The sequence below is a fragment of the Pterocles gutturalis genome, unplaced genomic scaffold (assembly GCF_000699245.1).
Source record: "Pterocles gutturalis isolate BGI_N339 unplaced genomic scaffold, ASM69924v1 scaffold44895, whole genome shotgun sequence".
In the NCBI taxonomy this organism is placed as follows: Eukaryota; Metazoa; Chordata; class Aves; order Pterocliformes; family Pteroclidae; genus Pterocles; species Pterocles gutturalis.
Window position 1 is genome coordinate 4,018 of NW_010144940.1, and position 13,831 is coordinate 17,848.

At 41.8% G+C, this 13,831-nt stretch overlaps 1 protein-coding gene across 1 annotated transcript in view; it reads right to left on the reverse strand.

Moving 5' to 3' along the window:
* Positions 1–11,605, reverse strand: part of SLC26A8 (solute carrier family 26 (anion exchanger), member 8) — a gene marked incomplete at its 3' end in the record, with an annotated part of 12,226 nt that extends 621 nt beyond the window's left edge. The window contains exons 1-13 of the mRNA XM_010085234.1: positions 11,483–11,605; positions 10,637–10,753; positions 10,320–10,402; positions 9,836–9,983; positions 8,788–8,901; positions 7,958–8,035; positions 6,632–6,727; positions 5,980–6,086; positions 4,744–4,813; positions 3,759–3,884; positions 2,242–2,574; positions 868–976; positions 559–737 (exon numbers count right to left, since the gene is read on the reverse strand). Coding sequence (XP_010083536.1) covers positions 559–737; positions 868–976; positions 2,242–2,574; positions 3,759–3,884; positions 4,744–4,813; positions 5,980–6,086; positions 6,632–6,727; positions 7,958–8,035; positions 8,788–8,901; positions 9,836–9,983; positions 10,320–10,402; positions 10,637–10,753; positions 11,483–11,605 — 1,683 coding nt within the window. The remainder of the gene's footprint in view (positions 1–558; positions 738–867; positions 977–2,241; positions 2,575–3,758; positions 3,885–4,743; positions 4,814–5,979; positions 6,087–6,631; positions 6,728–7,957; positions 8,036–8,787; positions 8,902–9,835; positions 9,984–10,319; positions 10,403–10,636; positions 10,754–11,482) is intronic.
* Positions 11,606–13,831: the final 2,226 nt, after the last annotated feature.

Sequence of the window (13,831 nt, forward strand, 5' to 3'; positions counted from 1 at the left end):
TGGGGCAATTACTGGAATCTTCTCCTCGGAATAAGGGCTTTTCCTGGAACTTGCAACCATCTGCTCTGTTCAAACTTGGCTGAGACAGCCAGTGAGCTTAGAAATTATTGCAGAGGATTGACAGAGACATAAACTTCAGTTTTTGAGGAAATCAAGCCAGAACCGTCCTTCGCTTCTCCCAACAGCCCCGAGGGAGCTGGGGCAGTAACCTCTGGAAATAAAAAACCTGGAGCTTTTGCTCTGCCCTGGCAGGGTCCTTGCTCCGTCAGAGAAATGTCAACAATTTAAAATGCAACAAAGCCATTCCCTGCCACAGAGCGCAGCTGGATGCCTTTCTGGGCTGCACACAAAGACGCTTTTCCCCTAACGGGAACACAGGACTCAAAAGAAACAAATTGGATTATCGATCCGCTGCAAAAAGGCAAGTACCTGTGAAAAACTGGAGAATCCAAAAGAGCATCCGCTCTGCCCTATTTCCTCAGCTGCATGACAAGGTCTGAGTTACCGACAGGATAATTTAACAACACGAAGGCTTAAATGTTAAGCGAAATAGCCTACCTGCTGCTGTTCAGCTTGCAGGTCTTCAGCAAACTCTTGCCCGGCAGGTTCTAGCTCATCTGGATTTTGATGCTTGTCCAAAGCAGCCAGCACAGCATCATGAAGACTTAGAAAGAACCTTTCTTTGGTGACACGGCTGTCAAAGAAATCACTCTTCTCGAAGTCTGCTATCACAGAGGCTATAAAAAATGGGGGGGAAATAAAGAAAGCGGCTAAATCACACCAAGCAGTACAGCTAAAACATTTCACTTAAGTTTAAAACTCGTCCTTGGAGAGAAGTAAATATTAGTAAGCAAATCCTATACTCACAGTGACAGGCAGCGATAAGGACTGTAATGCCAATATTGTGGAACATATGGATGATCTGTGGAAAGAATTCCATACAGGCATTAGAGGAATCCTGCGTTATACAAGCGCACTAGAAGGTAAAACACAAACTGGGAAATGAAACCGCCCTTGGCGTGTTTTATCTCTGAAGAAAACCCGTATGCTGGTATCTCAAATCTTGTTTTTGAGTTCAGCACTAAACAGATGTCCAAGATGTTGATGACCGCTGACTCCCGAACAGGGCAGGTGCCAGCCGGATCCCATGCTGCCCTCCTGCAGTGCCCTGCGCAGCACACGCTGTGATTTCCTCACTTACACAAAGAGTTCTCACCGGAACAGACTCACTTGCAACATCTCTCCATACACACATGCCATGCCCGCGTGTAAATGAGGAGCTTATATTTTCAAGCGTGATTCTGGTGGTCTGAATTTTCATGTTCAACATTTTTAGATATATCAACTCAGTGTTAAAGGAATCTGTTCAGAGAGGATAGATCCTCTGGCATTTCTCAATGCCAGACCCTTTGTAATTAATAGATCTCAAAGTAGTTAATTTTCTTTTTTAAAAGGCAACAAAAGTCATTATTTCAGAGAACCACAGAATTTCAGAATATGGGGCTGGAAGGAATCTGGAAAGACTTTGACTTTACCCCCTTTCCCAATGGGTGGCAAATAGATCTTCAAGGATTTTAGGGACATCAGCTCAGTCCACAATTATTCCTAATAGGTGTTAGTCTAACCTGGTATTAAACAAGAATCTTTTGAAATTGAGCTACAGAGTTTGAGAGAGCTGACTAAGAATCCATCTGGAACTGTATCTTTCCGAGAAGCACAGCTACACGAAATTTATTTTTGCTAAATATATATCTCCGTTGGCTAGGATCCCCACTTGAAGACTTAAAAGTTCAAGACATACTTCAAAGAAAAGGCTAATTAGCTAGTCAGCAATAACAACACAATCACTCTAGGAGAAGACAGCTGGTAGTGTTTATATCTGACACTTCTAAAGAAGAGCATTTTTTTAAAGTGTTCAGCTAGAAAATATCAACAGCCACAATGGAAAAAAACCAAATTAGACATTTTTATAAATGTGCTTTCAGTTTACATGGTTCTAGAACTGCTCCCAGTGGAGGACAGATTTTTGCATGTCCTTTGTATGGAAAGTGAGGCTTTTGTTCTTTAAAAAAAAAAAAAGTGGTTTTATGGGAATTTATTAATTTCTGAAACTCGATAGCTAAACCTTGCACCCTTAAAGGTCAACTGGAAGATGTGCGGGTTGTTTTGTAGCAGGGCATTTTAGGCTAACAAGAAACGTCAGATGTTGGGTAAACTTTGACATACAGTCAGGTCGCTTACCTGTCGCAGTAACTCCGAACCTATCGCATCCACAAATTGCACCATGCTGAAGTCTAAAATAATGGTGTGAACTGGACATGGCAAAGGCACCGGCTGTTCGAACCGGACTGAGGAGTTATCTATTGCAGAGCCTGGCGAAGGGCAGGCTCTTCTCTCTTCACCCTCGTTCTTTTCAGTCCTAAGTCCATAGGACAGATACTGCGCTGCTCCCACCAGCAGCGTCCTGGAGCTGAGGTTGTCTCCACACTTTGACCAACGCACCAAATTCAGTGAAGATGATGAGGAACTGCTGCCCGCGTGCCGTCGCTTCACCAGTTTCTCTGTATATGGTATCTGCAGTGGAAAATGGAGAGTACACCAGTGGTTGGAAGAATTGGGCCCAGGAGGTGGAACATTTTTTGCTGCAAGTAAGACAGGACTGTAAATCATATGATATTTCTTCTTTCAGGGTAAAAAACACACGTGAAATAACACTCAATATAACACAGAGCCACCAGAGTGGCAGGTGACTGAGGCAAGCCTCAGATGTGGTCCAGCAGAGTGCCTTCAGCCGCCAAATAGTACAGCGGTGCCTCGCTCTTCGCGCCTTGAAATGGCCCGTGATACTGGGATCTGACTTGTTACTTCTACCTTTCAGAAAAGAAAAGAGGAAAAAAAAGATTGCCCCTGGCCATTGCCTTTCTGAGCAACAGCAGTTCTGCAGAGCTTTGGTTCATCTCCTTCCTTCTATGGCAGCTGGTCCCAGAATGGAGCGATTTAATAGATTTTTCTTTCTTAATAGTTCAAAATGTGTTTTGTTTTTTTTTTTTAATTTTTAAAACACAAGGAAGGAAAAGTCACTCTGCATTTTTGCACTTTAGAAGATGATGTTAAATTATGTGTCACTTCCTAAGCACCTTGGTGCCACACACATTTTCCAGACCACTGTCTTTCAACACATTTCTCATACAAGGGCTTTTACTAATCACATATAACTGCGTGAAAAACATCTTCTCAAGACAGTCCATTCCCTGAAGTTCCTTTCATATATTGTCTAAGGCAATTCAGAAAATTCAGAGATTGTAGAAGATGCACGGCAGCCAAGTGTAGTAATGATGAGAAATCCTCTCATCACGATAATCGTAGCTGCCTTTGAGGTATTTTGTACTTGCACTTGGCAGTATTGGCAGCGGAACAAATTCACCATAAGCAAGGGAATTCTCTCAATTCTACAGGGAAAAATAGGAAAATCCCCATTGAAGCACCTGACAAAATCCATTCTTTCAGCTGAGCAGAGGATATGTTAAATATTTCAAGTGCTAGTTAAATCACCCAGTGAGCTGAGCTACCATTGCACTATCACGTCAAGTCTGTGTAAAGAAATACAGGGGTAATGTTTGCTCAAACAGCAAATACATATATGTGCTTTATATAAACATTGACAGCCTTTTCAGTCCTGGCAAGTTAAGAACATTGACCTCAGTAACACAGAACCAGGCACCTCGATCAGACTAGATCAATAAACTTTTCAAGCTGACCCTAGGTGGGGGTTGAGGTGGATCACAGTCACAGGAGCATTTTCTTTCCACTGTAGTGTCAGACAGACTAAGTGAAATGAAAGCCCTCATTTCACTTTCATCTAGAGGCACTGTTTTCATGTCCATCTGAAAAAGAAAGGCAGTTTTATTAGAGTTTTTATCTCCCTAATGCAGGCTCTTAGAAACTTCCGCTGAGTGAAAAAGTGCCATTTACCTTGTGTAACAAATAGTTTTTGAAGCAATTCATGTTTGCGAAAGAGATGGAAGAACAGCACTGGAAGATTTTGATACCTTCAATCTCCTTTGCCTGTAAACCAAAAGTTCTGACTGTGAGGGCTGTACCTAGCAGGGGCTATTTTTCCCCTCCTGCCTGTCTCTCTTGTAGTCTGCAAGGTCCTGCACTAAGGACAGAGTGACACTGGTGACCACACTGCGTGCTGGTGGTGGCACTGACAGCATGGACCATAAACTCATCTGCTTCTCTTGCAATTAAAAACATACCTCCAGCAGATCTATCACAGATGACAGTTGGCTGCTCTAATATAAAAGAAGCCAAATTATTTTTAATGGTCATTACAGAAAACGTACACTATACCCGTGTCTTACTAACCTTGTCCTTATTTTGTTCCGTTTTTTGCAAATCCATCAGCACAGTATTGGGAATGTACCCGTGCGGGAAAGCTCTCTACTACGTTTATTGCCTAACTCTGTATGGTGCAGGTCTTGAAAATAACGTGTTGGCAAAAAAAGCCAAACAGCTCTGGAAGTGACAGCAGCGCAGCTTTCACCGTGGGGACAGCACAGATGGACTCAGGGAGCTCCAAAGGCCCAAGCAGGCTGAGCTCGGTGTCTGAATCGCTGCACACTACAGCTACTTAAGGATTCTTCAGTTTTCAAAGTTTTGAATCAAATGGACTGAATGGTCACCCCCCAAGAAAAGAAGCCGGATTACAGAGAGGGATGGAACATTTTTGTTTCCTCTTACGGCTCTGTAGGCGGATAAACTTCTATAAATGTTCGTGTTTGGAATCTGTCCCAGCACCACCATCTTCATTCTGAAACAAGATGTTTATTAGGTTTTCACAGAGAACAGAGAAAACCCATCTGTTCCTAAAAGCTCCATCTCCGTTTCCCTCCTCTTCACCGGATACACCAACTGGAACTTGGAGGGTGTGAGTACAAAAAGTTATTGATTCATAATTAAGGTTGGTTGAGTAGGGGAGCAGCATTACTGCAGCATTTTGCCTCTTAAGGTGAATATTTTGATTTGGGTACCGTGCTTTGCTAATGGTGCTCCATGGTTTGGGGGCAGGTTCTGGTTGGTTCAGGCTCTGGGTGGAATAAACGTGGCTGGTTGCTGGCCCTGATGTATGGAAAATTGTTGTCAAGACACTCTATTCAAAGCAATCGGTTTGCAGATAACTTCCCAAGCTTTTTTGAGTGTTGTCAGCATAATGGTCTCACTGGTAGGAAATTGATAAGCGGTTACATACCCTGAAGGTCATATGAACAAAAGGGATACTTAACCCAACAGTGGCTGCAGAAATGCCCTCTCACAATGTTCCTTAAATCCCAAGGCAAACCCAAGAGGATAACACTGAGCGGAAAGAATACAGTGAGTTTCAGACAGCAACAGAAATTCATCCTGAAGGTATTCTTTCAGAGCCACTCTGGCTCAGATCACAAGAAGTTCAATACTTGCAGCAACAGGGTTATTTCCCAGCTCTTTCCATCTTATTCTAGAGGCTCCAGTCTACGCAGACAAGCACCTCCCTACCATGGTAAATCTCACGAGGTGTGGCTTGGGTTTATGAATGATTTTGCTGTTTGGATTAGCAGCTAATAAACTGAGTAATGTGTGCCCAGTGTAACCTCCCTCCTCTATCACCAGCTGAGGTTATGGGCAGCTTGGTAAATGGCAGTAAAGACTGAGGGATGGATTTGAAATAAAGGCACGACATCTCATTTTATTCCTAGAGAAGTGCGTGCACAGATCACCTCTCCTGGCGGATGCCTGCACCACAATAAACAGTCTTTAGGAGCGTGGTACACCTGCAGAAGGGACCAGTCCAGAGCCCGTAAACTCGAAAAGATTACTGGTTCGGGGTAGTGTTAGAGAGCCTCCAGAACGACCTGACTGAAGTGTTTACAAACACGAAGCAGCTTTTTCATTGTCACATCTCTTAAAACATCAACTCTAAGAAAGAAAAGCGACAAGTACCTGTGCGACCGAACGGTGATGATGAAGAACGTAAATGCCATGGCGATCACTAAACCCACGTCAAGGCCAAGACAAAGCACTCCAGCAAAAGTCACAAGCCAGATAACCTTTGAGCAAGAGACAGAGAGAACATGAGCAGTAAAAAGATGTCAAATGACCTCCAGCTCAGCCCCAGCACTGGCAAACTGCAGACAAAATTAAAAAAAGCGAGAAATGGTAACACGAAAAGCTTTGTTGGCTCATCTAGACCAACCCAGTCCTGGAAGCAGTTGCAAACAAGGATCACAAATCACAGTTAAATTCTCCAGACTTTTTAATGGGGCCTCAATTATCAGGAGAAACCGCATTATATTGGGATCTTGCTCTTTACGAGAAATCCTGCACAAGAGTTGACATGAGAATGTGACCCCGGCTGACAGCGAGACAATTTCCTTCTCAGGAAGGGGGATCTGGGAAGCAACAACAATAATCAGTTCTCCCTGTAGCGAAGTAATTCCAAATTGATTTGTAGAGATTTCAATACACTGCTTTCAGTGGATATTTCAAAGGATCCCTTTTCTAAGGGAATGTCCAACTGCCTTGCCCTGCTGAAACACCCATTTCTCCCTTTACAGCACATTCTAAATCCTAGGTGGCTTTTCTTGTCACTTACAAAGTGATACTTATCTCGCTTCCACAGGATAGGGACGTCCAGAAATTTTTCAAGAAAAGGAAGCACGTTAAAGACCACAATAGCAGCCAGTATACACTGTGCAGAACAGAAAAAAAAAAAAAAGTTATTTTTTGTTTGCAACCACAAACATGCAAAGGAACAGATAGCCACAAGAGAGAAACTGCTTGAAATTAAAATCTTGTATGTATCTATAAAAATGATGAAAAGAAAGCTCTTATAACAGTTCTCTGATCTGCAAACCAACATGAAAGTAGCAAATAACTTCTTGTTGGATTTTCCAATCCCTTCTGCCAATACAACTGGGCTTCCTCTTGAATTGCTCTGTGTCATTTCTGTTACAGGGTTCTTGAGTGAATCCTTGCGCCTCCTGCAGCACTCGGAGGAGGGCCAACACCAGCTACAGCATTAAGAGTCGCTGTTGCACAGAATGGTTTCAATTAGCGTGGGTAGTTCATTGCCAGATTGAGGAAGTTGTTTGACACCCTTTGGTGAAACAACCTTTTTCTTAGCAAAGAGGAGACAGAAGGGAAGTAGATGGTTAAATTGTGTTTTGTCAGCTAGTGTGGGGAAAGGGATTAATTCTCCCATTTTACAAAGAGGCCAGGAAAAAAAATCAGGAAGTAAAGCTCTGTGTCAGTGGTTCCCTAGGAAAACTTACAGGAAAAAATAAAGCCTACATAAAATTTTAAGGGAAAAGAGGAAAACTGAGTACTCTGAATAATCTATGGTAACAAAATGTTTACGTTTCTATTGCACTGGCAAAGCAAAATCCACAGAAGGCAGTTCAGGAGTCCATATGGTTTTAAAATAAACCTCAAAGATGAAGCTAGAATGAGAGACACTAAACCCAAATCTCCATTTTGAAGATTTTATCTACCTCTTTACACTAAAGACTTTGAAGCACCCATCTTGGAACTACTTATACTGATGCAAGAGAGGACCTCATGAATTTGTTACACAACAGCTTGGAAGATGCGAGATCAAAAGTGAAATACAATGTTTAAATTATAGAGGCTGGCAGTGAAATTTCAGTCGAGTTTTAGCCAAGGAATTTTAGCTTGTACTGATCAGTGAGAGATGGGAGAGAGAGATATGCAATATTTATTACCTAATACATGAGGCTGATGAAATTTGGGAGTTTAAAGCCATTGTTTTGGTTTGGTCCATCCCTGAAAACAATTAACTCTAGAGCATGATATAATCCCTTACTCTCCCAAAAAAACTTCATATTATGCTTAGAAAAATCTTCATTTTATGCTTGGAGAGTAAGTAGGCTGCGGCTGTAACTATTTCAGGTTCACTTACGTTAGGGATTGTCTGGAAAAAGCGTCCTAGTGTCAGCGCAATCCCCAGCATCACAGATGCTCCAATCGCTGCTGCTAGCTGAACAGAAATACTTCATTAGAGAGACCTCCCAGAACCACTCACTTCTCCTCTCTAAACAGGCCCATGTAACACCACCGACTGGGAAAAATAACAGGGGACAATTCACAAAGGTATGCTGCAATGCCTGGTACAAATTCGAGAAGACTCAAGCTGAAAGAGTTTTCTGTATGTATAAATTTGGCCCCAATGGACTATTCTTAGGCACAACAGAACAATGCAGGATTTTCGTTGTATAATTTCACCTGAGTAATAAGATACTTCTCTTGCAAGTCAGACTTTGGAATAAACTCTTTATTAAACAAAATTACTTCTGTGATGCAGTGAAGCATCAGACATTCAGTTAAGAGGTATGATGAAAACATTATTATGTATTATTAACACATATTACACCCTCTTTCCCCCCCCTAAAAAAAGTTGACAAAGTCAAGTACTCAAAAGTTAAGAAGTGGCAGAATAAAGGGTGCATGAACAATTTTCCATTTGGCTTTTTGGGTATATTCACTAAAATACAGTTTTAAACTGCATATCCTATTCTCCCCACAGAATCCTGGCTTCCTTCACGGCACATCATGTAAATACCCTATAAGTACAGTACATCATATAACATACAGAGAGGGTATGTGAATTCATGTTGCATGGGTAGGTAACGTTGTATCTCCCTAATTGTTTAGATTAAATGTCAGCCTAGACTCTGTATACCGTGGCATTAGATGAGAGTTTGGAAGCTTAACAACTCCAGCCCAGCTCACCTGTGTTTTTCCACCCGTCTTCTCTTGAATTACAGTTCCGGAAATAGTGCAGCTGACAACAAAACTTTTGAAAAATGAGCTGCAAATATTGCATAGCCCCACAGCTATTAGGTCCTGTAAAAAAGAAACAGAAGGAAGCAGAGAAAAATCCAAATGAATGAATGACCTTCATAGAAGTTGTTTATCAGGAATTCCTTTCCTTTTGCTCACACTTGCGGGTTGCCCATCAGTGTTGCTAAGCTCAGGAAACCTTCCGGAAAGCAAGGTCTCCCATGGTTAAATGAGCTCTCTTAAGAGACACTCAGTTTTCACAGCTGAGGATCTCGTGGACCCCAAAATTCCATTCCTTCTTTCAAAGAAATCCACTTCAAACCCCAAAGCTATAAAGCACTGACTTTCAAGCTAACGTGGCAAATCACAGCACGTGGACAAAAGCTGAGTGGAAAAGATGTTCCCTTTATATTCATCCCCAGAGGCTTCGAGAAGTCAGGGCAGCTTCCTTACTGGCTTAGTTCCATTCTAGTAAAGAGCCAAAGCCACCACAACAAGCTAAACATGGAGCAGTGCAAAACACCTAATGCTTACTAACTCTCGCACACGGGAAACTAACACAGTTTTAGCTGAAAAGCCTCTCGGAACAATCCCTCTCGGCAGACAATCCATACGCTGGGATAGCAGCCACATATAGAGAAGCACTACAGCTGCTCTGGCCATTCACAACTGCAGCTATTCATTTATCATGCTTTTATAGTCTCATGGATTCACGACAGCAACGGTCCTCAGGGATCAGTTGCAGCACTCTGTGTGTGTGTGAGGTTCATCCCAATCACGGGGAACATGCAAAGCCCTCCTGGTCAAAGAATTCCATGTTTTGGCCTTCACATTATTGGCTTATAACATCCACTTTCTGTAGGGAAGGGTAACAAGCTGCTCCCAACCCATCATCTGGCACATTCACTCCATCCTTGTGTTTCTACCACTGTCCCATAGTGGCTTTGCAAGTCGAGTTCAACTTGCTTCTTGGCCTAGGAGGCAGTTTTGCTCTCACCTGGTTGCTGGCAATATCGTAGTTGTGACGTGAAGCACACCTCTCTCCAACAAAAACGAGAAGGAAATAGCTTACAATAGCAAGGGGGAAGGCATGCAGTATGATCTCTCTCAGGTTTGATAAAACTGGCGGTGTAGGAGGCAGAAACCTAAAGGATCAGAGAACAGATGAGATCCAAACCCAGGATCCTCATCAGAGGCACCCAGCACCCTGCAGGGGATGCTCTCAATCTGTAAGACTTCCACCTCACCAAAAATGCAAATTCCTTCCTCTGTGTGCTAATAAAACCCGAATCTAATACAGAAAGCTGCAGGTTGAATTCTGCATATGCTCAGAAATGATGATGCAGTTCAAATTCTTGAAGAGTTATCCCTACAGCTGTGCTTCCCAGTAAAACTCAGCCCATGTCAGATTTCAAGGACAGGCTGAAACATTTCTGCCCTATCTCAGAAGTACAACCTCATAAACAGCATATGTTACTAACCTCTCAGGAATCATACTGACCACAGCGCTACTAGATTCAGCATGAAAATGAATGAGATTAGAAATAATGGTGACTGTGATAATCTAGGAAAGAAAACAAGAAGCAATACCGAAGGTTATACAGCATTTACTCCTGAAATTGTACACAAGACATCTAAAGACGGTTAATCTTGCAGGAGTATTGAAAGGACTTAAGCACAGATTCAGTGTGTAAATATAACAGCATCCTGAAGTAATATTTGAAATGTTTTTTGAAATAAAGTGTATTATACTCACTGTTAGTTCAATTATCACAATGGCATTTTGGAGATCACTTACCAAGACAAGTTCCATAGGAAATGCAACAGGACTACGCTTATAATTTATCCTGATAGATTTACTGGCTTGTAGTGCAGCCATGCCAAGCAAAAACAGCAATATGCCGGTGGCATTAGCCTTTGGGAGAGCCACAAGGAAATGAAAGAGATTCTGAAAAAGAATCATTATGGAGAGGATCAGAGGCATACTACAACTATTTCTATATTCCAGGAGATTGACAGAGGTTGCTCTGACACTTGAACTCATCCTTTCTGCTACAGTGGTATCTGCAGTTAGAAGAAGAGAGATGCTAACAGAAAAACTGTATTTAAAAAAAAAAAAATCTATCTCATCTGTTGGCATCTGCAGAGAAGACGCTGCCACAAACAGCTCAGATATAGTGCGGTCATTCTTCTCTCTTCTACACTACCTTTTTCTCAAGCTGTCTGATTGATATTACTGGAGTCAGTTAGAATGAATTAGCTTTAACTTGTCTTTAGCTTGGAGTCTGCTGCTTCTGAGTCAGATGATAAACATACTGTGTGTCCAATAGCTTGCCCATGATGATCTATTAAGGAAAAAAGGACTTTTTCCTCGAACCTTTGCTCTACTGCAATTATAGACATGCTGAAAATACATTATAGCACTGCAGGAAGTAATTAAAAATATGCACACAGACTTTTCTTCTCGCATGTCACACATACACTGTTCAAGACAAGGGGAAGGCGACGTAAACCACAGCTGAGCCTTGCACAAATATCCCTTAGCAACTGACTTAGACTGAAATTAGCTTCAATTTCTGAAGCCGTTCTTTTCTTTCCCCTCCAAGAAGCATGCATTGCTTCAACTAATAATGAATGTACTCACATAGAAGATGCTCATGGGGCCCTTATGGGAGACAATCATGATGTCAAAGATAAAGGTAAACTGTGATACAATGACATGCAGTGCTGCTGCAGCGAGGTAAGCATCGACGAGTGTCTTCGGCATGTACGTTGTTACAAACCCCAGGCAGGAGCAAGCTAGCAGCAACTGTATGGAATAAAAGAGAAGCGAGACGTGATATAATTATCAATGTCTAACCCCGCCCTTCTTGTTTCTGTATTTGAAGAGCATGACTCTTGACGTCCGTACCTGATGGATAGTTATTTGAACACACTGTTTTCATTACGCACAATTAAGTAAGACACTGCCAAACCCAAATAGGAACACTTTGCATCAAGTGTGTGCAGTTATGTAGGACTACCTAAGGGTCAACATATTGCAGAACTGGTTAATGTAAACAGTAATAATTTACTTCACACCTATTAATCGTGGCCACTTGAATCTTAACCTATCATATCTTTTTCAGACAGCATGAGAGGAAGAGACAGACCTTTATGTCCTGCTTTGTACAACATATGAACTCAAACGTGCTGAGCTTAGTGTTTGTGGTAAGAATATTCAAGCAGTACCAATTCTTACATCTGTATGAACACACATAAGGACACATCATTAAGGATAGAAAATAGATTCATCTTCTACCTGAAGGATGCCAGTCAGAAGCGTTATTGATGCAGAAAGTGTCAAGACCTTCATGTAATCTTTCATAAATGTAGGGTCTGAGAAGTTGTCCTGTGAGCCATGAAAGGACAATGTTGTGCTGAAATTAAGAGTGCTCAGAACGTTTGTTGCCACCACATTTAGGATGCTGAACGAGCCTGGAACCAACAGAACAGAGAAGAGAAAGTGGAACTGCATGGGATGTTGCAACAAAGACCTATCTTAAAACCACACATCCATCTCTTCCCTCCACCATCAGTCTCTGCAGTATGAGGCAGTCTATTTTCATTCATACATAGAGTCCACATATATAATAAAGTTTTAATGTATCTGAGTAGGTACCTAAAATTTCCAAATTTCAGATTCCTGCCATTTCACGAGTGAAGTCTTTAGCTGGTCAGATGCACAACAAAAAGAATTTAATGTAAAGCACAAAAAATAGCTGCATTACAACGAGGTGCCAGAAAGGCTGAAAGACACAGAGAAAGAACTGCCAATTGACCCAAGAGGCCAGAGCTCCACATACCCCCTCATTATGATAATATGAAGGGCCTTCTCACATGTAAACAGCATTGTAACAATCTAGCTTCTGAAATTAAGAATGTAAACCCATCAGCAGTTCAGTCATGGCAAGAAACTGCCTGGAGAAGACCATGGAGAAGACCAGGAGCCAAATCATGATTCACATTAACATCCTGGGGGTAAATGTGAAGCAGCTTGCGCTCATCCTTTATTCTACACAGCTCTGGATTCTCACCTAAATAACATCTGCTTAGTAGATGAAACAGATAGGACATCTTGCCATCTTGTTTTGTGATACAGCACTGAATATAACCTCTAAGTCCTGCAGAAACATTTCACAGTACAAAATAAACCTCACCGATTGAGATATGACGTGAAGTCCCAAATATAACGTATGTCATCGAGCAGGAGAACGCAGCAAGGAAGCCGTTGATATTTGGCAGAGGTAACCTGGTCAGCCAAAGTCCTAAAAGCACTGGAAAAGAAAAATTTGTTTCTAAAAAATCAAGCGAATTGGGAAAGCTTTCTGTCTTTGGTTGCTACTTTTAAGTAAAATTTTGCTGATGAAAACCTGACAACCTTTATGAAGATCCCCGTTCAGGACCTGATAAAGCCAGGCCAGCTAGTGACAAAAGCCAATGTTGTTTTACAACACAGGCCCACGCTAACTAGAAATTAGACAAAGAACCAGAACACCTCTTCATTTAGGCCACCTATTCATGGGGTGGTTATGCATGGGAGTACCTAACAGACCTGATTTTCCCAGGTGGATTTTAAAGAGCATGTTACTTTGTTTGCAATATAGGAAAATGCTTTTATTAGTTTATATTTTTAGTAGTGCCCTGTCCTTGAAATTACACCATGTAACATCTGATTATAGAGAAGAAGTTCTCCCGCAAATATGCAAATGAATAGGTTAATGATTTAAGGAACTCCCAAGGGTAAAGTTCTCACATAACCTGATGATGACATTAGAAGGAACAGAAACACACACAGGAGAGAGATGATGAAAAGCATGATATACCAAAGGAAGTCAGAGTGTTTTTTTTCTCTCTGCCTACCTTGAGGAATCTGAAACATCCCAACGCTTAGGCCGGCATGTACATCCCTCAAGAACCATTCTCTGAACTGATATGAAAAAAGCCAGCTGAA